Source organism: Habropoda laboriosa, unplaced genomic scaffold (genome assembly GCF_001263275.1).
Source record: "Habropoda laboriosa isolate 0110345459 unplaced genomic scaffold, ASM126327v1 scaffold143, whole genome shotgun sequence".
NCBI classification, from domain to species: Eukaryota; Metazoa; Arthropoda; class Insecta; order Hymenoptera; family Apidae; genus Habropoda; species Habropoda laboriosa.
In genome coordinates this window covers 2,884,425-2,908,774 of record NW_017100404.1, presented here as the reverse complement: position 1 = coordinate 2,908,774, position 24,350 = coordinate 2,884,425, and the positions used below count along the sequence as shown (strand labels likewise).

The following is a 24,350-nucleotide window of genomic DNA, read 5'->3' as shown; positions in this document are numbered from 1 at the left end:
GCGAGAATATTATAACAACCGTGAGAGTGAAAAACACGATAACGAGACGACTACGTCGCGTCGTTGAATGTCGTTTCGAGTGTGTTCGTTGCGTATTGCATAAAAAAAAAAAGATGAAAAAAAAAAATAAAATGAAAGAAATAACGCTGAGTGAAGAAATCAATGTGGAATTTGCAACAAAAAAAAATGTATTTTCTCACTCCCACTGCGAGGTGTATGTTCGTCGCTACATCTTATTTGGAACGAAAACCTAAATATTATATTATTATATAAAATCACTGTATAATTGTAACGAAAATTGTTTTTCAAACGATGTGGTATTTTTATTGTAGATATTATTATATAACAAATAAAATCATGATTCATTCTACCCTTGTTGTACGTATATTATTCGTCAACTTTCTACAGGAGAAACTTTTTCATTTGAACTGCGCTCTCTGTTAATTCTAAACTGTTGTTTATACGCAGTTAAGTATTTCATTTTATTTACAAATTTCGCCATATAACTTTCTAATTTAATATTACTCACCGGCAAGCAACGAGAATAACGCTTCGTACACATTTCATATCCAATAAAGAATGCACTTCGTAGTATTTTAGTTACTAAGTAACTTGCACAATTAATTTAAGAAGAATATTTTATATAAATAAATATAGAAACGCTGTAGATTATTTACAAAAGCTTACAAGAGAATGAATAAATACAATAACACAGTCAAAGGAATTGTTTTGATCTTCGAACGTTGCGTCGAACTAACCGATCAACAATCTACATAGCCAGAGGTGCAGGTGTTCGTAAACGTATCAAATACTAGACCCAGTTGACAGTAGAAAGCCTTAGGAATTGCGTTTTGATATTGACAGAAATAGAATTTTCTGCAGTTATATGGATCCCTGAAGTGTCCTTCCCTTGCACAGATTGGAATCTGAGGAACCGTTGGCTTCGTTGGAAATGAATGATTCGCCGGTTCTTGAGGGGGTAGTTGATTCTCTAATATGTTTTTGTCAATTTCATGTACCTCGACAAATTTATCATTCAATCTGAGCGCGAATGACAACGTACAGATTGAAAGAAGTATTGACAAATAGGAAAGCAGGAAACGCATCTGAAAAAAATTGTGCCTTTCGGAACTAGGTATTTCAAAAAAAGTACGACAAAATACGAGTGACGAGATTCGAATGTTTCGGTTGTAATATTAAAGTTCAAAATTATTATACGTTCAAGTTAATGTTAACATAGAAGAACATCGAAAGTCAGAAGAAATTCGTGATATTAGTGATAATAGGGAGTAAAATGCAGATAATCTTTTGTAAAGAATGAAAAAGTAAGGTAACAAAAGGATAGCTTACGATTAAAAATTTCGGTAACGTGCAAAAATTAATTTATGAAAATATAAATAATCGACGAAAGAATATGAAAACTGCGTTTTCCTCAGGTTTTCTCGTCGGCATTGTTAAATATCACAAATACTCACTTTGAAGGAAGTTACAGAAAAACTGATTTCAATGATTTTGCTGTATGTTCACGGACGATTAGATTGATTAAAATTCTCGTGCGGCACTATCAGTCTCGTTTCACTGACTGGTGTTTACGATGACTGATATCATACTTATATATGTGACTTATACAGACACCGCTTTGAAATCATTACGCAGAGTTTCGTCTATCGCATTTCATAGGCATAGTACGTAGAATTGACATTGCGCGAACGATACGTAGAAATGTTTAGTATTTCAAACGCTGATGCTATAGTTAAACGAAGTTTTTCTTCTTGAATGTTAAAGGTTGACAATTTCTGAGCGTTAAGAGATAATTCCAGAAATCATAACTTCGACCATGACAATTTTCACATTTCTAGGTCAAGGTTAAATTCGTCGCAATTCATTGACATTTGTAATTCATATTCTGTCAGCATACTCGGTAAATAAAAATGAAGGTGATACAAAGACAAGAATTAAATGTTTCGCTACTTCTAGTTGTTCAATAGAGCGAATAACTTCGTGAAGAATTTTAAGATTGACGATAAAATTCCAGTTATTAAATTGTAGAGGAATTGAAGTTAGAAAAATGATTTCTTGTTATGTAATGGTAGCTCGAATTAATATTTACACATTACGATTCATAAAAAATTGGATTTAATAAAAAACAATGTACGATACGATTACTCGCGTAAATATTTTATTATTTAATGCTATTTGGAAATTTGTTTTACAGTTTAATACTGAACTATAGAATAAGAATATGTTATGCTTTATTAGTATCACATGTCTCGACATTTTAACAGTATTCTGTTATCTCTTACTCCAGCTGTTCTTAAGAAACAGCAAACTGATATTTTGTCGTTCTGAGTCACAAACGCGTTTATTGACTTTATTCAATATACATACCTTTTGTAGTAACTTTGAAAAAATAAAAACACAGTTTGCAACGTATCGTGTAGGTTCGAGATGTTTACGTTTTTTGTAAGCAGTATTCGGTATGGCAATGTAAACACTAGTCAGAGTATCTCAGGAAATATTTTCTTTTATTAACATTAAATAGTTTATTGTTTTACGTTGTTTTTTTTGTTTAAATATTTAAAAAGCAAACATAATTCTTTTTCTTTACGGAAGTTCGTATTTATTTCTAAGAATCACGTAAACTTTGTTACATCGGGAAATTGTGCGAGGTAGGAATACTTCCTTTTCGGTTCAATAGATGTTGTTTTGTTTGTTTTTAGAGGCAGAACGTTCATTATACTTGTAGTTAATTCTATAGGCCTCAGTGATCCAAAGAAATCTGTGACCGGTACTTTATCAGGATCTCTTCTAAATAAATCCTTCCTAACTCCTACAGTTGATAAGCAATAATGCTTAGGACATACTTTAAGCTGGAAGAAATAAATTCGTTAATTTATAATCATAATAAATTTCATTTTAATCGCTTTTTGTACAACTTACAAATTCTCCTAAAGTTCTGGGACTAGATGGTTCTACTTTTTCTAGAAAATCCAATGCATAAAATGTATATCTATCTATAATATAAACACCAATAGCAGGATCCAAGTGATGCTGTAAACAAAATAGAAAACATGGAACTGTTCAACTAAAAAATTGTAAACAAAATAGAATGAAACTTGTCACTCACAGAAAGTGACTCTTCTCCTACTAAACTAGAAGCAACTGCTAAAATGTTTGGAGAATAAAATGTCTCATACATTGAACTTGCCTGGCAAGTATCAACAATAAACAAAATTTCATGATATCTTCTTTTCTGCCACATTTGCTCCAATGCATCTCCAAGTTCTTTACTAGTGATTTCTTCAGAATCTTGAAATTTTAGAAATCCATTTCCACCATGACCAGTAAGATAAATCAAGATATTAGACCCTTCGTCTGTTAACAGCTTCTTAGATCTTGGTGTCTCTGGTGCTAATCGACCGGTTAATAATCTAACAAAATTTTCTACAGTAACTTCATAACCCCTGTAATCTACTTCTACATCATCTCCATAAACATTAATATGTTGCTTGATGTTATTGAACACAGTTGCTGGTCTAGGATTTCTTGGATTGCAGGCCATATCATCTGCTATCATTAGAATGATCTGTGAGTCTGGAATTCCTAAGCGTTTAACGCTTCGATAAATAGATAACACATTTGCAACATGTCGATAATTAAACCAAAATCGTGATGTATCAACTAATACCGCCCAATTATTCGAATGACCTGTTTTCGCAAAATTCTCCGGTATCTGTAAAGGTTAGATTTTCGTACTGCACAGTAATGACGCATTTAAAAGTTTTACAAAATCAAATTGTCAATACAAACCTCCCAGGCATAATTTAAATGAAAAATGCACAAAGTAACGAAGAATTTTAAATACATTTTATTACAAATGGGTATCACATGAATTCTTATATAATTTATTATTGCTTCCTATGTGCAGTGAAAAGTTGCAGCAATAAAATATGCAAATTTAAAATAATACGTTAATCATTTTATCAAACTTTTCCTCATCGTTACCAAGAACGTAACTTTTTTACTACGATAGCCTTTGCTATTGTTTACAAACTGTACTGATGAACATAACCTCTAAAATGCGTACTACACGGTTAAAGAAGGTGAAAGGTTATCTACCAGATGTCTATACAATCGGAACGACAGGTGCTGCCTCAACTTTGTTCAAAAACGGTTTAGTGAAAATGGTTGAACATTCAAACGTGTAGAAGTTTAAAGTTACAATAGAAGTTTGATTATATAAAGTGTTGTGTCATTTGTGGAAATGTGCAAATCCAAATTATTGTATACGACATGTCTTTGAAACGTGAACAGCATTTGTGATAAGGTGATCTTATTGCGCAACTCGTCAATCACGTAAGTTGTTTTTGCAATATTACCTTTGCTCGAAATTTCCCTCCATTTTACATCCACTTTCTCAATATCAGTAATAATAAGCAATATATTATATCATATTATTAAATTATAGTGTTAATATTAACTTATAAGCAGCTAATTGTTAATATGATTACTCACGAATAAATTAAAACATTCTGACTAGAAATATTCTTGACAAGAAACATATTCGTATTGAAATTTCGATTGCTTGTTCGAAATATTTCGAAATACCGGATCAATTTATAGAAATCCAAGATTGTTTTATTTTAAATCGTGAAAAGAATATAATCTTCTCGATAACATGTTATCAAAATTTTCCTCGTGTACATACGTAATACTGTTACGTTTTTACAACATCCGACGTAATTTACATAATTTTCATCAGCATCACTGAGCTTTCTATTTCTTAACCTATACGAAATTATCGATCGATTATTTTCAAATTATTACGTAGATATACGTATACCCGATATAATAACTTAAAATATTTCGTGTGAAATAGTTTCAATTTAATTATTCGAGGAGCTAAAATACAATAAAATTCCAACTAATTTATTTCATATATGTATGAAGTTTGACGCATAAAAATCGCTGTGAATCGTAAACTTTCGATATATCGTACATTTTACGACGCCATATTGACGTCGATATGTAATCGTAGAATTATTCCGAAAAATCTGTTGCTACACAATACAGGAAGGAATTGAGGAATAATTACAACAAATATTTTATTGCCACGTTATAATAATTTATTTAAACATTTATACACCTATGATGTTCCACAGTCTTGAAAGTAGTTGCTAACCGATAGATATGTATATGTATGTATATACACCAAAATATACACATACAGACACATATGTATATATACGTATACACAGAGTATACGTATATATAAATAGATCGTTCTCGTAAATACATATAATATGTATACATATATAAATTCATTTATTTACTCGTTTCATTTATTTATAAGTTAATCCACTTCGTAACCGCCTAGATAAAGCATTCTCGAAACTTAAGAAATTAATCAATGATTATTAGGCTATCCTGTTTATGTCTGTCGCGGAAACGACTGCAGCCCCGACTGTATATACTCTTTACAATGATTACTGTCGATTATTTTAGGTACATAGGCGTGCATGGATTCTATCTTCCGAAACGTTCTGTCTCGATTTTACGCTTCGCCGCGTTTCTCTCGATTCTTCTACTTCTTTTCTCTCTTTTTTTTTTATTTTTTTTTTTTTTTTTTCAATTCTTCCGTTTGCTGATCGACGATTTCTCGATTTTAAAATTATCTTGGAAGCTAAGAGACACTTAATTTAATTTACACGGGCTTCCTATTGTATATCACCTAGTGTTTATTCATCGGTCTATCTTGCCTTAATTGTACACATTTTTACGTGAATCGTGCGATATGTTGGACACGTGCTTTTAGAAAATTACGAGAATACTTGAACTTAAGCTAGAATCGCAGAAATATCAGTGTAAATTAGAGTAGAGTGTTTTTTTTTTTTTTTTTTTTTTTTGGGAAATTTATGAATTTAATTCGGTTGAGTTTAACCGATTTTTGAGAACTGTCGCGAAGTCGAAGATTCTCGACCATTTGCCAATTTAGAAGAAAGGTTTCGGTAAATTTGTATTCGATTTTTTTTTTTCCTTTTTCTTAGAGGAAAAGAATTTAGTTATTCTTGCATTACTCGTTCCTTTTCGCCATGTTCTTAACAGTAAGGATGTAAATATTATAATATTGTTCGTTTACATTATATCACAAATTCAATACCATATGTTACTTTTGACGTACCGCGAACATATTTCGTAATGCATAATTTCGTATCAACGTGTTACATATAAACGTAGATTTTCGACAGTGACGGTGTTATTTCAGAAGACGAAATCAAATTTACAAACACATCGTTTAATACGTCATACGCTTCTCGAACCGATGCAAACGGGCAGTAAATTATTTATAAAATCTTTGGAAAATTCGAGGAAAGAATTTTGCAAAATACGCGATGCAACGTTCATTTTGCAGAATTTCGTCGATAACGATGAATTCATTTATCGAATTTTTCTATCCGGAACACAATTTTTTACAATATTTCCGGATAAGTAACAACGTGTTCAAGACGTATACGACGGAAATATAACTAATATTTGGACATTCTCGAAATCATGCGTTGCATTAATCTCTACGGAAAAATCTGTGCCAAAGTTCTCTTGGTCAGTGCACAGAGTTTATCACGGGGCGATGTTAGATTTTTTTTTTTTTTTTATGATATGCGCCAGTTCGTTTGTTTTGAAACGTGAAAATTTACAAATCGAGAATTGTGTATGAACGAATTGAAAAAATGCAGTCTTGATGAACGATAACAACGTTATAATTTAATCAGAGATACGTAATTACTCCGTGCTTCGTTATTAAATAAGTTAACCGTATCAACGAATCAAGCATAATAGAATTTATTACAAGTCTCTCGCTTAGAGTGGAGCTTCCATAATAATAACATTTAGAAAAAATAAATAACATTACGAAACAAAACGGTAAGTGTGACAAATACAATTGTATTATTCGAAGATACCAATTTGAAAATAATTTCGTTCGTTATTTTCCGATAGTTTGCATTAGTTTCTTAATTGAGCAGTGTATCGACGAGTTATATTTATATTTAATCGCAATCGCCGATTCCGTTGTCTAGCACGATCAATTTACCTGTGCCGTTCGACGAGTCGAATATGCAGCATTATTTCTATCGTTACTGACAACAGTGTACGTGGAAATGGGGACAGTTGAAAATTAGCACGACGAATCTAGTCAAATATTCGACAGTTTGAGTAACACCGATGATAGAAATGATAGAAATATTGTACAGAGTGATTCTAGCAGTTTAAGATTATTTTAAGATTATTTTTTGCAAATGCATCAGTGCACTTGCACGTTTTTTTTATTTTTTTTTTTTAATTGAAAGGCACATTTTTTGTCACGTGGATGACTCTTTGGAACATTTTGTGTAGAACAGTATTTGAAAATGTTAGAAGAATCGACATTTCAAATTTTTGAAACATACGCTTGATTAAAATTTTCAAACATCTTGCAAAGTGTTGTTTTCTTTGAATATACTTGTACCTTCATACGTGGAACGAATCAAAGAGTCGATCTACGTGAAAGAAATGTGCAGTTTCATTCAGAAAAGAAGCGTAATTGCAGAATTTGTGAAGTAGTGCAAAATCTTTCTCTACGATTTTTTGCTAATTTCACTTGGAACAGAGTTATAGTATGTTCTAGTTACTAGAATCATTCTGTATACGCACATCATTCTATTCTTCAATTTTTTAAATTACGAACAAACCAGCATTTTCGCTACAGATTTTTGCTATATTCGATATTTCAATTTGCCGTCTAATTTTCTCCAAATTATTAATGCACGATTTGAGCTGGCGAAACTGTGAAGATAATTTTGCGGCAAAATCTGTCTTGCCTACTCAGCAATACAATGCGGTAATTGTGAATTTGTATTTATTTTGAAATTGAATTGAAATGATCGATGAAAATGATGAAATTTAGAAATTTAAAGATCGAAATTTTCAAATTTGGAGAATTAGAAGTTTAGACCTTTAAAAATCGAAATTTGCGATCGTAGAAAGTTAGAAATTTAGAAGTTTGCAAATGTAGAAAATTAGAAATCGAGAAATTGCAAAATCGAGCTTTGCAAATTTACAAAATTAGAAATTTAAAGATGGAAATTTACAAATTTAGGAAATTATAAGCTTAGAAATTGAAAAATGGAAATTTACAAATTTGGAAATTAATTTTCACCAGAAGCCACTGCAGGATTTCCTCGAATAAACTAAACCAGACATCAACACCCGGCAAAAATGTTAAAATCGATACGTGTCAACAAATGTTCACTGCATTTTCACCGACGATTTCCCTCCTCTCCTTCTCTTTCGCTATTTTCTCTCGTTTCACGTTCTATCTCGTCGAAAGAGAAACAGAGCACGTACACATAATTATTTCCTAGGTTGTCTTTATTGTCCCTTGCTCGACACTACCGATACGATACACCTCCGCATTCCCTTCATTTCGATCATCGTCAGCGTTCGATCGAACATCGAATCTCTCACCGGAAAGAGAGAGAGAGAGAAAAAAAAAAGAAAAGGACTATTTCGAGTAGGTTTCTGAAACGCTCTCTCGAGAGTTTATATCTTGAATCGACATCGACGAATAAGATTACGACAGATATCAACATGACGTGTGGATTTTTTTGTTCTTTTCTTTTGGTTCGCACAATGTACTACTGTTAGAATAATATAAAGCTACTAAATAGAATAATTTATATTAAATTTATATACGTTATGTATAATACAGGAACTATATTTATCGCATACAATTGCATTTCCATCTAAAAACGATTTCACCGTTCACAGTTCATGAACACCCGACTCAGTGTTCAACAAGTCGCAAGTGTCACCGGAGTAATATCTGGTTCGCGTTTCTTTATCTTTTTTCTTTCGCTCGCCGTTTCGGTACGATTGCATAATTTTTTTGTTTTCCCCCGTTTTTCCATCCCCCCGAATGCACCGCGTTCTCTACGCGACGATTTAGACAGATCTCATCGGATAAAGCGTCCGTTCTGGTTTGCGTAATCTCATTGTAGGTGAACAGAATACGTGAGACAAAGGCTTGGGTAGAAATATCGAATACCGGATTGCACAAGTATATATATACCCGCGTAAATGTCGGAATGAGTATGAATTTATTACGGTTCGGATTCGTAATGTCATCGTACACGTCACCATGCAGGAATGAAATTATCCGGAGAGAATTTTTCGAATTCGAGCTGGTTTTCGTGTGATTCGAAAGTAGATCATTTTCATTTCCCCTCTGAAATTATATTGAAATTATTATCGAATGAATTTACCAGTCTTTTCTTTCATTTTTTATCGTAATTGGGGAATAATTGTTCTTCAAGATAATATCGATGAAATGAATATAAATTTTCAGTGGTACTGGTGAACATATTTTTTGTTAAACGTGTTAAAATTTCTTTTTCATTTGCCCTCTGAATTATATTGAAATTTACTTATTTATGAATTCAATTTTTCAGTGAACGATTAGTTTTTGAAATAATGTTTGACTTTACTTGAAACGATGAAGTGAATAGGAATGTTTAGTGGTACTAGAGAATGTTTTCTTATTTTTTTTTGTTAAACGTAGTAAAATTTCTTGCTTCTGAATCATTTCGTTGGAACCGAAAAGTGTACGCCGCGTTAATAAATTAGCTAGCATTTGTTGTACCAAAGAAACGTGTTTCTTTATAAGGATATCTGAGAAATAATTCTTTTTAAGCGACGTATGACGGTATTGCAATGTAATTCCAATCTTGTATTTTTCCAACGCGGGTGTCGCGTTGTCTCCCCGTTTCGTGGAACACTTTTGCACCTGTCAGGAACGTTAATTGTTTCTCGGGGATTGTAGCCATGAGAAGTTTGCATTCCGCAAAATTACAGCCTCATGGGACAGAGCTTGTCGGGCAAAGAAGCTAAGAAAAATAGCGGGCTTCGAAAAGAGGATTGTTAAAGGTGGAGAGAAAATGATGTTCGACAAAAAGGATAAATTGCGGAATATAAAAGTTTCTTTCGTATAGAGATGCGATAGAAAATTTGGCACAGCGTTTGTGTCGGTATACTAAGAGAACAATCTCTGATATTAATTGGAGAACATTAGTAAAAATCTCGCTCTGAAGTGGAAATGAGAGAATCGATAAAAGTTATGAAATTTAGAAATTTAAAAATCGAAGTTTACAAACTTGGAAATTTAGAAATTTACAAATTGAAATTTGCAAATTTGGGAAATTAGAAATTTAAAAATCGAACTTTGCAAATTTAGGAAATTAGAAATCTAAAAATCGTAATTTACAAATTTAGAAAATTAGAAATCGAGAAATTGAAATTTGCAAATTCGGAAAATTAGAAATCTAAAAATCGAACTTTGCAAATTTGGGAAATTAGAAATCTAAAAATTGAACCGTGCAAATTTGGAAAATTAGAAATTTTAAAATCGTAATTTACAAATTTAGAAAATTAGAAATCGAGAAATTGAAATTTGCAAATTTGGAAAATTAGAAATTTAAAAATCAGAATTTACAATAATATTTCATTGTTCCTATAAACGTGAAAAAAAATGAGAATCGTACATTTACGACACATTTCAAACAGCGGGAAAAAATTCGTCACATTTCAACTAGCTCCGATGAAAGTTACGAGACGTAATACGGTGCATAAGTTAAACAAAATTAACGACAGTGACCGCTCTATCATTTTCCAATATGCAACTTAGTATCCTTGATTACTTGTTCCGTTCTTTTCGTGGTTGCTTAATTGAATTTCAATAGCGGTTCCCTGGAAACGACCGGAAAAAATCACACGGATACGTGACTATGGCTGATAAAATCCGGGCGAATAAGCGTAGCTGTTAGCGCCGACCGTAAACCTAACATAAATTAAGTACGAATATTATGGGAATTCTACTGGCGCCAGACTGAAGGCATTGAAACGATCGAAACTGTTGCAGACTGATATCGGAGATATGGACTGTCTAATATTGTACGCGCGTTTAAGAATACATAACTTATACCCGTGATCGTTAAGCGTCGATTCTAAGCACAAAGTGTTTCCTCGTTCAAGCGGACAAAATTCCTTCGACACGACACGACACGACACAATGAAAAGACATCGACGACGACCACGACGCTGCTTCGTGGAATTTCAATTGTTATTTAAGAGGTGTTATGTACGCGAGGTGATACATTTCGATAAAAGGAAGCGTCCGTTCTTGAATCTGATTAGAGAGAGTGCAGGATGATCTTGCTTCGCTGATCGTTTTCTTCGCAATTTTTCCAATCTTCGAGCTTATCGATGACAAAAACAGATGGAAATTTGTATTTTTGAAAAATCATTTTCACGAAAATGATCAGAAATTTGTTCTTAATTTTTGAAACGATTGTAGAATTTATTGTTTGTCGGTAAGTTTTGCACGTGAAACTGAATAATACTTATTCGCGCGAAATTAGTAGTCTTTTTAATTGAAATATAAAACTTTTGCATCTTCTTTGCCGCGAAAATTCAAGCTAAATCTTCGAACGATGGGGTCTTCGTGTCGGCTGTTTTAAAATGTAAAGATCAGTCCCTTCTTCTCCTAGAAAAATCGTTGCTAAAATAACAATAGCACACTTGCAATTTTGTAAATTGCACTTTCACCAATTTTTCGAAAGAATAGTCACACGTATTCAAAACAAGTAGTAACAAATGATAAATTTCAGCTATAACGATAGAAACATTTGCAATAAATAAATAAATAGAATTATAAAAAATTTCATTTGTCTTCATATTTTATCAAACTTAATCTCTTCAAACGAAAATTGTGTACAATTCTCTATTTCTGAAATTTCCCACCAAATATCTAAGTTCCTTAAGTGCATTTTTCTATTCTCTACTTTCTCCTCCCCCTCTAAACGTGCAATTTCACAGAAAAATTCCCGCCAGTTTATTCACGAGAACTCTAGAATTTTCTAGCAAATTTGACCGTAGACTAATTCTTTCTCGTCTAACTTTATCCTCGTCCAACGATTCATCTTCGACATTTACAACTTTTTCTAATTAACCCTTAATTCGCTTCGAACGACATTCGAACCGCTCAAAAGCCGAAATTTCTCAAATTTATCAAGCACGTGCTTCGGTATTCAAATTTGAAGAGCATCAAAAAAAGCGAATGTACTTTAATCATTTCGACTTCTGAGCGGCTGATTTGCTCGCCTCTCGGTCTTATCCAAGGCTCCACCTGTCTCGTGAAGTTTGAACGGTAGCGATAACTTCTGTCTATGATGTGACATGGACATAATCTCGTAATCTAATCTCGAACCGTTTCGTTCAAAGTGAAACCTGTACGTAATGTGTTAACGAAGGAGTAGGCTTTCTTCTCTGTTTTTCTTTCTCGCAAGGAGAATATATTAGTTCTGGTGATGGAAAACGGTGGTCAGTTGTGCAACTCAAGATCGTAAAGGCGAAATTCATGGGTCTTGTTGTCTAGATGACATGACTGTGATTAGTTCTGCGAGTGTCGCTTAAGTTGTTAAGTTTCGAGTTAGTTCTGCTGCGTTCTCGTATCACTCTTTGGACTTGTAAAACGATCGAGGGCTCGTCGACTGATAACACGAGCACACGGATCAATTAACTTTAAAGTCCATTAGAAAAGATCGCGTGGATCTCTCTGTTTTTTTTTTCTTTTCGACGTCATTAACACTTTCGCGATCGATGAGTAATCTCGGTTTATTGCAGGATGATGTGTAGAATCGTTGATACGAATTTGTTAGGTGACTGTCAGGAGCCACTTGGAATATGGCTTGTTTGATTGATTGTCCCGAGTGAATTTCAATACCTGACTGTTTTTTTCTTTTTTTATCCAGTGTAGAAATTAATTCGCTGTCTTTTTTGTTTTTTACAAAATCTTGATATCTTTATGGATTCAACGCCACTGTACTTTGTTCGAGAGGGAATTTTTCGCGAAAAATTCATCCATTTTAAGCGGGAAAATTCTGTTCGGTTTTTCTTTTTTTAAATAAAAATTCAAGCTTGTGAAAGAAGACATCGAAGGAATTTCTACACCTAATGCAACAATAGGAAACGAGAGAATGTATGCGACACGATAGTTTTAAGAGTACTTCGATTAGTGAATGAATGTTAAGAGTTAGTGAGATGTTACCTTGTTTTCCTTTTTTTTTTTTTTTTTTTTTTTTAGTAAAACGCGTAATGATTGCAGGTCAATGCTACTGTTACGAGATAACGAGAGAAATCTGTTGTGTACAGAATTCTCAGTGTCGTGTTTGAAATGCAGATGAACGAAAAGTATAATGAAATAATATTTTTTGCTCGTTTTTCCAACTACTATCTTTGCAGCAATACACGCATCGGCAGTCAAAGTTCATTTTACACTGTGGTACATATTATCCTGTTAAAAGTGACAAAGAGCAAAAAAGAGAAAGCTGGTGTGTTATGTTAAGTTTACACGATATCTCCAATCAGACTTCGTTTATTGATATTAGATCGAACAATAAATTAATTAACATTATAATAAATTAATACAAAAGAACACTGTGGTACATTTATCCATTAGAACTGATGCGAATAAAAATAACACTAAAAAGGCAGAAGAAAGAAAGCAGACGACGAAACAATACTTACAGCAATTTACATGTTTAAACAGTATCTACCCCGGGTAATAATTTTGTATCATTGTACTTTTAAAACATCGAACGATCGTTGTTTCACCTTCGAAACCGATACTTATCGATCTTCTCATTTTTCACCTATCGTTTCTCAACAAGGTACACAGCTGTTCGAAACGAACCACCGGCAAAAATTATAATCAAACACATTTCGCGGCGCGGCAAAAAAATCAACCTCCTACAGTTAGGCTGCGCATAAAATTCGCAAAAGTATGTACACCGAAGAGCGAGAGAGAGAGAGAGAGAGAGAGAGAGAGAGAGAGAGAGAGAAAACAGATACAAACCTGCTTGAAACGGCTCCCGACCATTGTTGGCAAAAATCGCGGCACGTTTAAATCGCGAAAGTGTTAATTCGTCTCGATTCGCCAGCTTTCCGCTTCCTTTTCTTTCGAGCATAAAACGTCGCCTGTGCGCAAAACGAACCGTGCGAAACCTTGAAATCCTCCCGAAAACGGAGAAAAAGAATACTGATCTGCCCTTAATAATCTATGTTATCCGGCGCGAATCTTTATCGCGCGCGTTTCCACAATAAAATGCCGTCCGAAAAGTACGCGTCCTAGTTTCAGATCCTCCGGAGAGGGAACCGTCGATCTCTCTAAGTCTGACGATCGTTTCGTTCCGCGAAATGTCCCCCGGATGCAACTTTTTCGAACGGAGAAGAAAATTCACATGATGTGTGTATGTATATGTGTGTGTCTGTCTGCGTGTCTTCGCGTGATTTTTCCCTAGAAACGGTCTAATGAAATTAGACGCGAAAATTGGAACGCGACGGTGCTAGTCTGATCGTCCACGATAAATCCACGGAAACGGGACTTTTCTCTTTAGCGACGACGTGTTTCATCCATCCGCGTGATCCTTCCATGCGAGCACCGTGAAGAGATCTATGGGACTCGTCGTGTCGCGGCGTACAGGATCGAGCGATCGGTCGATCGCGCGCTACGACAACGCGAGAGAACGATGAGTCTGCCCGTTGTACGATAACGATTCGGCTGCGTCCTCGAATCTCGCGTCCTCGTCTGCCAGATCGACGCCGTAATTGCTCGAGGTGTTGTCCTCCTCTGTAACAAAGGAGCAAAACCAAAGGGGGATGGTTATTAAATTAAAGCCCGTTCCGGATAGACTGCCTACGGCAACACGAAAGATTCGATATCTCCTCCGATCTCTCTACCGAACTGCTGTGAATTCGATGCTATCTTCCACACATTGACGACTGTACACAGCTCGCGCGAACAGTCGAACAGCAAACATTTTTCTTCGATGTGAAGCTTTTGTTTTTCTGTTTTTTCTTCTTTTGTCGCGAGATATAGTGTATGTACTTACGTATATCACGAGTGGACGATAATGAATGCTGTTGGACTGGTTACTTTAATTTCATATGATTCTCACTCTTCCTTTTTTCTTTATTCTTTGCTCGTTATTATTGGCAGCGTTGATCGACGACGTCTACGCGAGCCGACGAGGAATTCAAATGTAAATGACGCACGAGAGTCAATTCGTCTTGGCACTCTCTCTCTTTATGCTTGGAGATCAAAAATGGAGCTAGTTGAAGATTTCTGAATGATCGTGATAGCTTTTAAACGACTCGAAAGCGTTACGTATGGATGTACAGTACTGTTCAGAAATTTCGAGTGAAATGAAATTGCCCTTTGGAAAATACTTGTTTTGAAGATGCTAGTTTTCTGACTTAATTAAAATTAGAAGTAGAAGTTAGAATTATAATGCACTTATTTTTTAGGGAAAACAACGGGTATAGTTGTAGCATCGATTATCAATATTATCAATACAAATTTGTGAAAAGATTGTCTTTCCTTTTTTGTGACCGCTTGCTTTGATTTCAGAATTTCCTCGATTAATTTTTCCAATTTAACATTGCCCCAGGCTTCTTATAATTTTCATAGTGGGAAATTTATCCACAAGAGCTCGATTCACACTGTTATAATATTACTTTAATTCATAAACGACGAAAGAGCTTCGTTTGTCCACGTAACGAAAAGTATCCGAAACTTTTGAGCAGCAATGTACTCCACATCGACACACTCTTCGCATTTAAATTCAGCTGGAAATTAACGTAACATTAGCGACGCGTGGAAAAACATAATAGCATGAAATATCGACAGTTTTACGCAACACGACGAATATTTTCTTCAACACTCCCGATTGACGATTACATACGAGCCAGATTTCCCGCGTTATTCATTATCGACAGTATTCAGATCGCGTTATAAAAATCACCGTACCGAATGCGTGTCACGAAGTTGAATTTATCTGCAGGCCCGGCCTAACAGAACCCAAACCGTTACCTCCGTCTTTATGGTTTGCTGCGTAAAGACAATGCAAATTATTCAAAAGCTACTGTTCGCGAACGTGTTACGATCTCTCTCTCTCTCTCTCTCTCTTATAATTTGCGTAACAGTGAACCGTCGTTGTATCGTTTCCTGATGTAATTACGATATATACGCACGTTCGTGCCATGAAAGAACCACGGCGTTCAACTGCACCCATTATAATTCAAAGAAAGGGAGGCCTATTCTGTGCGTGATTGTGCACGAGGACAGCCGTTGAAAATATAAACGCGTGCAAAATATGATATACGACGGCGATACCGCGAACCAAATATATATAATAGGAGAAAAATATCGTCAACTCGAATTGTCGTTTATTTATACGTGACTGAGAGACACCGTATAAATAAGCACGGTTATTTATAGCAGGCTAGGTGCGATTCCGTTATGTAAAATTAATAATTTCAAACGTGGCGATCTGGTTCGCGGAACAGAAATGTTAGAAATAATATCTGACCAATGCTAATGAGATGGTAATCGATGTTAGAATACATTTGTACAGCCCAGCAATTCTACGATGTAACGTAATTCTATTGATATCGTTGATACACGTGGCAAATAGAGCATGCCAGTTGTTCGATAAATTTTGTGTCGTCGTTTGGGAAAAAAATCGTAGATTGTGGTCGAGATAGGAGACAGGATAATTCAGGATGCTTGAAGCTGATGCGTAAAGTCTTCCGTTCACGCGCGACATGCAACAGGTTTCTACGTCTACACAACGTGCACGCACGGGCAAAACAATATCCGAGCTTTTTATCGATTGGAAGAGAGGAAAGAGTTACGTGCGTGAAGCTTCGTCAATTTTACTATTTTTTTTCTTGCTTTTCGTGATAGGTTAATGGAAGTATACTTATTCTAGATGTTGTGAATAAGATTATGTGTTAGACATGCTGTTTCTTTAGAGGATATTGAAATAGTGTGCAAGGAGTAATTAGTAATTTATTTAATAGACAGTTGTTGTTTCATTTGAATATCTCTTTTTAAGCATTATTCTTGTGTAAATTCGGACCGTGGAAGATATTATAACACTGCCCCAACTTTTCCCGCCAAAAAATTCATTTTCAAGCATTTTGCAAATTCAGGTATCTACTGAAAAATTCCTGAGAAATTTTCTTGCGAAAATTTATTCACAAGAAGGGAAAAAATTGTAAATTCGGACCGTGGAAGATATTGTGTCACTTTCCCAACTTTTCCCGCCAAAAAGAAATAGTCACCGAAAGAAGAGTTACACGAGACATAGAAAAGCAACGGTTTGAAGGTAGAAGAATGAGAATAAGAAGAAGAAGCAGCGAGGAGAATTCGTTTCGACGAGATTCGTCAGGTTGCATCGTTTCCCATGGACCGTGTCGAAGGCGACAACGGAACGGTAGGAAGCGTAACGCGAAACGAGACTGCACACACGCGAGGCGGAGGCATCGCAAGCGGAACTCTAGAATTCCACGGCTAGTTCTCCTCCGGGTTTTCGCGATTGACTGTGTTTAACGGGCGAGACAAGCGAGCGCGTGGGCGCGTATATTCTCAGAGGCGACTCGAACAAGGCGAATTCCACGCTGGATTACGACGATCGCTTGCTGCGCAGACGGCTCGTGAATGGCCCACGCCTCCGAGAGAAATAGATAAATGACCAGACGCGTATTCCGCTTTATCACGGCATGGGAAACGCGGCCCCTCGACATCGGCGATCCCTTGCTAAATGCGAAATGAAATCGGAATGGAAGTGTCGACGGCCACGCTGTTACTGTCTGCCCGGCGTCGACCGTTCCACCTCGCTCTGCTCGATGAAAAACGGGTCTCTCTGTGCTTTTATTTTTCCATCTCTCGCTTCTTGTGTTTTTCTTTTCTCTGTTTTTGTTCTTCCGTTTTTGTTGTTTTTAAGGAGACGTTTAACTTTCCAGGTTTTTGCACCGGCGCGACGCGGCAGCCTGGTTATTGACATCGGACTTGGACGAGGTACGTAAATGCCTGCTTTATAACAGATTTACGAGAGCGGTTGAAGAGCTGACGAGGAATTTTTAGGAATGATAATTGTTCGGCAGTTTGGTGTATTTTGTTGGTGAAGTTTTTGGTCGTGTAATGTGAAGGTTTAGCAGAGTTCGGGATTAAAGTGCATTTAGCGTGATATTATTTTCTAATCAAACTAAGCCATTAATCCTCTGTAACCTCATTTTTCCTTGTTCACGAGAAGAAAAACTGCGGGTAATTGCAATTTTGCATTTTGACGAGAGAAGCAGGAATTAGTAATTATTATAAAGAAATTAGTTACTACGGTGTTACAGAGGTATAGAGGGTTAACAGGTACAAATTTCGATTTTCTTAAATAGGAATAGTAAACATAGATTTCTATCTTAAAGTAGACAAAATTTGAATAAATATAGCGTACTATTACCATGTTACAAAATGCACACTTTAAGCATCTCTTCATAATTACAATCAAAATTTATTAAACAATCCACCAAAGACCAACGTTCAAATCACTAAAACATTCTATTCCTAATTTTAAATTTCCACCCCTAAAACCACCATCCCCATACAAATTAATAAACCCAGGAAGATTTTGAAGCAATGAAAAAAATGATTCGACGAAACGATCTAGAATCGAAACACGAATGACAGTATAGGTGAGCATGAAGCATCGAGCAGGACTACTTAAGCAGAGGCTACTTTCAGTAAGGACAGTCCAGCAAGAACAGTATTCATTGACCAGGAACGTGTGTTATCTACGTAATCACGTGTGGAGAACTTACCCATATAGAGAGGAGACGTGTCGTAGGCGTTGCAGGGTCCAGCGTGTCGCGTCTCGAGGACGAAGCCGGTAACGCAGGCGTCCTTGACGATGTGACACCAGCTGGGATAGGTGATATTGTTAGTGGCGCACAACATGGTCGCCGATGGATCTCGATCACGGTGTGTCCGGTTCCGGACGCGCTCCCGCTTCCGGGGGCAACGATAGGTACAGGTCACGCAACGTGGTCGTCCCGATTTCATCTCCGACAGACACGTTTGACCCTCGCGACAACGAATCGTAGTGCAGTCTGCGTTTTCTGGAAAATTAGGGAGAAAACCGAGATGTGTGAAATTAACTTTCATGATACTTTTTGTTATTTAACGTTTCGCGGAACTAATTTTCATGATATTGTTTTAAAATTCAATATTTCGTGGAATTAATATTTGATAGTTTCTGAAATTTAACACTTCATGGAATTAGTTTTTATGGTACCTTTTTTAATTCGATATTTTATTACATAAATTTCATGATTAATTCAACCACTTCACTTGTTATATGAAGACGAATTGAGGCAAATTTTTCGAAAAGTGGACGGAGGCAGTGATAAATCAAATTATATAGTTATCTTACTGTTGAGGTATTCTTATGGGAGAAACATTCTTTGGGAGGAATATTTCAACAGTGATACCAGAAATCTTTGGTCGAGCTGTAGTTTGCGATAAGCTTATCACGACACAGTTCGACCATTCTACGCCCCGTTCACTTTTTAAACAATTTGCACAGTGAGCTGGGTTCATCTTCGCATAACGAGTGAAACACCGTTTCAATCATATCTTTATCTATTAAAATAAGTGATAAAAATAATTTATATTCTATAACTTAATACACAGTTATGGTAATAATAATTTAACATAACCTGCAATGTGAAGACGACTGTTAGACAATCCTAACGACTTCAGAACGATTCTCATAATTCTAACCTGTCTTAAAGAAAACTCTGTCCTCATTTTCATTCCCTATTTTGGGGTTTTCTATCAAGTATAGATCCTCACCAAGGATTTTCACAAGTTTGCCTTCATTCTTATTCTCTACCACTGTACAAAAACGCTATTTAGGTATATTTTATCAAATACAGCGCATCAGTGGACTTTATGAATCGCTGAAAGTTTTCACAATGCTCTATGTCCCTCTCAACCCTTATTTTCTCTTTTATAACCCTCTTAAAACTACGCAGGAAAAATGCAAACGGTTTTTACGATGCTAAAGATGCCACGTCGCTGAGGACTTGTTCCCTCGGATAGGTAGGTGGAAATTTTACGATGATTCATTTCGACATATTTCACCTGTGTTCGTTTTATGAACAAGATGCTTTTTTATAGATACGTGAGATTGTAGATTTGATGTATGCTGATGTGTCTGAAGATGTGTGTCTTGTAAAGTTCCTCGTGGGGGATTAAGTCCTGGTGGCGAATCGTTTTGTTTGTGTAACTGTTCATGCTTTTTCGTTTGGATGGTCGGTGATGTAACTCGAATACCAAAGGACCTTATGAAACTGAATTTCTTTTCTACAGCGGCTACCCGTGTTCTCTTTCGCATTTACACGAAAAGTCTAACTTGAAATCTAAGTGGAATTGAATTGAAATTAAGAAAAACAATTTGTCAATTTTAAACTAAATTATGAAATTTTATTAAACTTCTCTCAAAGTTTGACTCGAGTCTTAAACTCAATTTAAGAAAAAAAATTTGTCAAATTTTACGCTGAATTATGAGATCTCTCAAAGTTTAACTTGAGTCTTAATCTTAACTTAAGAAAAAGAATTTTGTCAAATCTTAAGCTGAATCATGAGATCTTCTCTAAAAATTTAAATCTCTAATCAAATCATAAGCACAGAATTCCAAAATTTTCCCAAATATAACAAAGAAAAACCTGTGAAATTTTCCTCAGAGCTTAAAATCTCAAGCTAAATCACTAGATCCCTCTCAAACTTTCCCTCGAATCAAATCACAAGCGTACAATTGCAAAAATTCTCTCAAGTACCAACAAGCAAAGAAAAGAAAAAACGGAAACCTTAAAATTCCGTTAAAACGAAACCGTCGGATCGTCAGAAAAATACCGAGTTCACGATCGTTCCTTGTACCAAGACCTTGAGAGCTCAAACAGATTGACCTCATCGCGGAAGATCGAGTGGCAGGCAAAGTCACGGATGTGGATTGATTTTCGCGAACGCGTGGCATCACCGAGGAACGTGCACGTTACATAATACCGAGTGGCACTGAAAGGAACTGGCTAGTAGTAGAAGGCTACTGTGACGAGGCAGAAACGAGAGACAGGTTCAATCGTCGAATTAGACGCGCTCTATCTTCGTCTCCGCTCGGTAGATTTGTGCGGTGACTCGTTCGCAGACACGATTACTGCAATAATATGTCGTTACACCTACTTGGGTCAATGGCCCACTTCTCACGGGGGGATCGTGTAATGTATTGCTCATTTTTCATTCTGACAGTCGTCAACACATACGCGACCCGAAGAAACGTTACGCAATTCGTGCATCGACCGTTCACATTCAGATAAATAATCACCACGGTTAGCTGGCTGACGAAGAGTTACTATAGGATCGGCAAATTTGACTTTTAAATAGGCGTAGCGGATATTAAAGCACATAGTACACCGCGCATAATAAAATGCACGCAGTTCCTGAGAATTCTCAAGTATAACGGAGCTAAGATTTGTTTGGCTTGTGTGGTCATCGAAATTACTTGATACCTAATCCAAATTTCTTTCCGACGGAATTAAATTTAACAAACATTTCGAATTCTTGCCTTCGAAAATGTCTTTTGTGCCATTTGGACATTTTGATGTTCAGAAGTCCACGATATTTCACCCTAATCCACTTTAATCTACTCAGCTGGAAGTACTTTTGAAAAAATTGGTCGTAACACCTAATCCAAATTTATTCCCAACTATAAATTCATTAATAAAAATTTCAATCCTTTCGAAAATATCTTTTGTACCATTTGGATATTTCGACGTTCAGAAGTTCACGTTATTTGACCCTAATCCGCGTCAATCGGTTCAGCTTAAAATACTTAAAAAAAAAAAAAGAGGAGAAAAAAAGAAAGGGTAAAAATACGATCACGTAGATTTAAATGATACATGTACAATCGATCTACTGTGCACCACAGATGAATATCAATTATTCCCGAGCATCGTCGAAGGTATATATTTGTTTGTCTGTCTGATGTCTGACGTACAAAATGGCGGACGTACATTCTTTGTCTGGTCTAGGGTTCCTAGTGCACGCGTAAGCCACGATCGGAGGCAATCATCGTATCATTTGCGAGTGTAGTTGTAGTCTGTGTTCGCAGTACCACGTGGCTGTACTAGATTAATATTAAGTGATTCACGCTCCGTAATGCGATCCTTGTTGTTAGACACGATGCTTAGGTCTACGTGCGTACTTTTATATGGAAGTCCGCTCGATGCTGGATCTCATTGCCTGTTACACGCTGGCTAGCGTTACATTGTTATACATTGAGAGACATCTGCTTAGCGGTAGCAATTGAATTTATTAAGACACATTACGCAAATTGTAGTACGGAGAGCATTATACTAATGAGAATACAGCACTGCATCTTTATTAGAAAAATATATGGGAACGCGTGTACGAGGGACGACAGAAACATCCACTTGTTTCCTATAGGGTGTATCGTTTCTTTTTTTAGAAGAATATTAATAAGACGTATTATTACGTCTTGTGATATCTGTTCAATTGAAAAAATAAAATGTAGATAATGTTGTATCATATATTTCAAAGCTTTTGAAGGAAAAATGAAATTTCTCGTGAATGATATATCATTTTTGTAGGAATATTAGTAAGACGTATTATTACGTCTTGTGTTACCTGTTCCATTAAAATAATAAAATATGGTATGACATTCTTGTATCATACATTTGAAACTTTTTGAAAGAAAAGTGAAATTTCTCGTGAAATATATCATTTTTATAGGAATATTAGTAAGACGTATTATTACGTCTTGTGTTACCTGTTCCATTAAAATAATAAAATATGGTATGACATTCTTGTATCATACATTTGAAACTTTTTGAAAGAAAAGTGAAATTTCTCGTGAATGATATATCATTTTTATGGGAATATTAGTAAGACGTATTATTACGTCTTGTGATATCTGTTCAATTGAAAAAATAAAATATAGATAATGTTGTATCATATATTTCAAAGTTTTTGAAAGAAAAGTGAAATTTCTCGTGAATGATATATCATTTTTATGGTAATATTAGTAAGACGTATTATTACGTCTTGTGTTATCTGCTCCATTAAAATAATAAAATATGGTATGACATTCTTGTGTCATACATTTGAAACTTTTTGAAAGAAAAATGAAATTTCTCGTGAAATATATCATTTTTATGGGAATATTAATAAGACGTGTTATTACGTCTTGTGTTATCTATTTAAATGAAATAATAAAATACACATAAAAGTGAATCTTTTTGAAAGAAAAGTGAAATTTTTCGTGAGTGATACATCATTCTTATAAGAATATTGATAAGACGTATTATTACGTCCTGTATTATCTGTTCAATTAAAATAATAAAATACACATGACATTCTTGTATCATAAATTGCCACCTTTCTGAAAGAAAAATGAAATTTCTCGCGAATGACCTAGCATATTTACGATCACATTAATAAGACGTATTATTACGTCTGGTATTACCTGTTCAATTGAAGCAATAAAATACGCACGACGTTCTTGTACGATAAGATGCAAATTTTTTGATTAACGATATGATAAATTCGCCGGTTAATATTTCCTATTCTCTCGTCGATCGTAGGTTTCTCTAAAGTAAGATTTCACAAAAGGGTTGTCAACGTGTAGAATTGACAGCGCGAGAACGAATAAGTGTATCTCTTAAATCAAACGTCTCACCTGTCATTTCGTAAGATATTTGCACGCTAAACAGATATCAAGGTAATCATGTCAGATCGCGCATGTTTCCATACGTCAATCAGCACCTACATTGTGTCAATGCTACGCCAGGTTGAATGACCAATGACCCTCGTGCACGCCGTTGCATAACATTACATTCTGTTTCATAGTCATTACGCATCAAACGATACGGTAAATCGCGCGGTGCCTCGTTCCTTTTGACATTTAAGATGAATCATTCACGGTTATTCGTAATTGTGTTACAAAGAAGGCGCACAAAAAATAAAAGTCGAGGCAGAGAAAAAGTGTTTATCAAGTCTGTTTAGCGATGTTTGCATTGCGCTTCCTTTCATGAGAACCGATTAAGACGCGCGATTCTCAGAACACGAGATTGCTATGAATTTCTAAGCTTTTCTAGAAGTCCTGGAATCTCTTACGACATCCTCCTACCCTTCGATTAAATTATGGAATCATCGACGATTGTCACGAATTAGCTCAATACACGTATGCGATCAAGCATGACGTATTTCTGCCTTTCTTTTGTGAAATTCTATTTAGATACGAAACGTAAATAATAATTTAAATATATATTCTTTAGAAAAGAAAAACCATAGATTGTCGGTTCAGTTTATAATCGGCTGAGTAATAATTGGAAAGAAATTTCACAGT

At 35.4% G+C, this 24,350-nt stretch overlaps 1 protein-coding gene across 1 annotated transcript in view; it reads right to left on the bottom strand.

Annotated features, from left to right (window-relative positions):
- Positions 1 to 49: 49 nt before the first annotated feature.
- Positions 50 to 24,350, bottom strand: part of LOC108575339 — a 97,524-nt gene continuing 73,223 nt past the window's right edge. Inside the window, exons 5-12 of the mRNA XM_017938105.1 lie at positions 18,748 to 19,044; positions 14,618 to 14,719; positions 4,006 to 4,058; positions 3,811 to 3,918; positions 3,128 to 3,733; positions 2,941 to 3,051; positions 2,638 to 2,870; positions 50 to 1,122 (exon numbers count right to left, since the gene is read on the bottom strand). Coding sequence (XP_017793594.1) covers positions 762 to 1,122; positions 2,638 to 2,870; positions 2,941 to 3,051; positions 3,128 to 3,733; positions 3,811 to 3,918; positions 4,006 to 4,058; positions 14,618 to 14,719; positions 18,748 to 19,044 — 1,871 coding nt within the window. The 3' untranslated portion in view covers positions 50 to 761. The remainder of the gene's footprint in view (positions 1,123 to 2,637; positions 2,871 to 2,940; positions 3,052 to 3,127; positions 3,734 to 3,810; positions 3,919 to 4,005; positions 4,059 to 14,617; positions 14,720 to 18,747; positions 19,045 to 24,350) is intronic.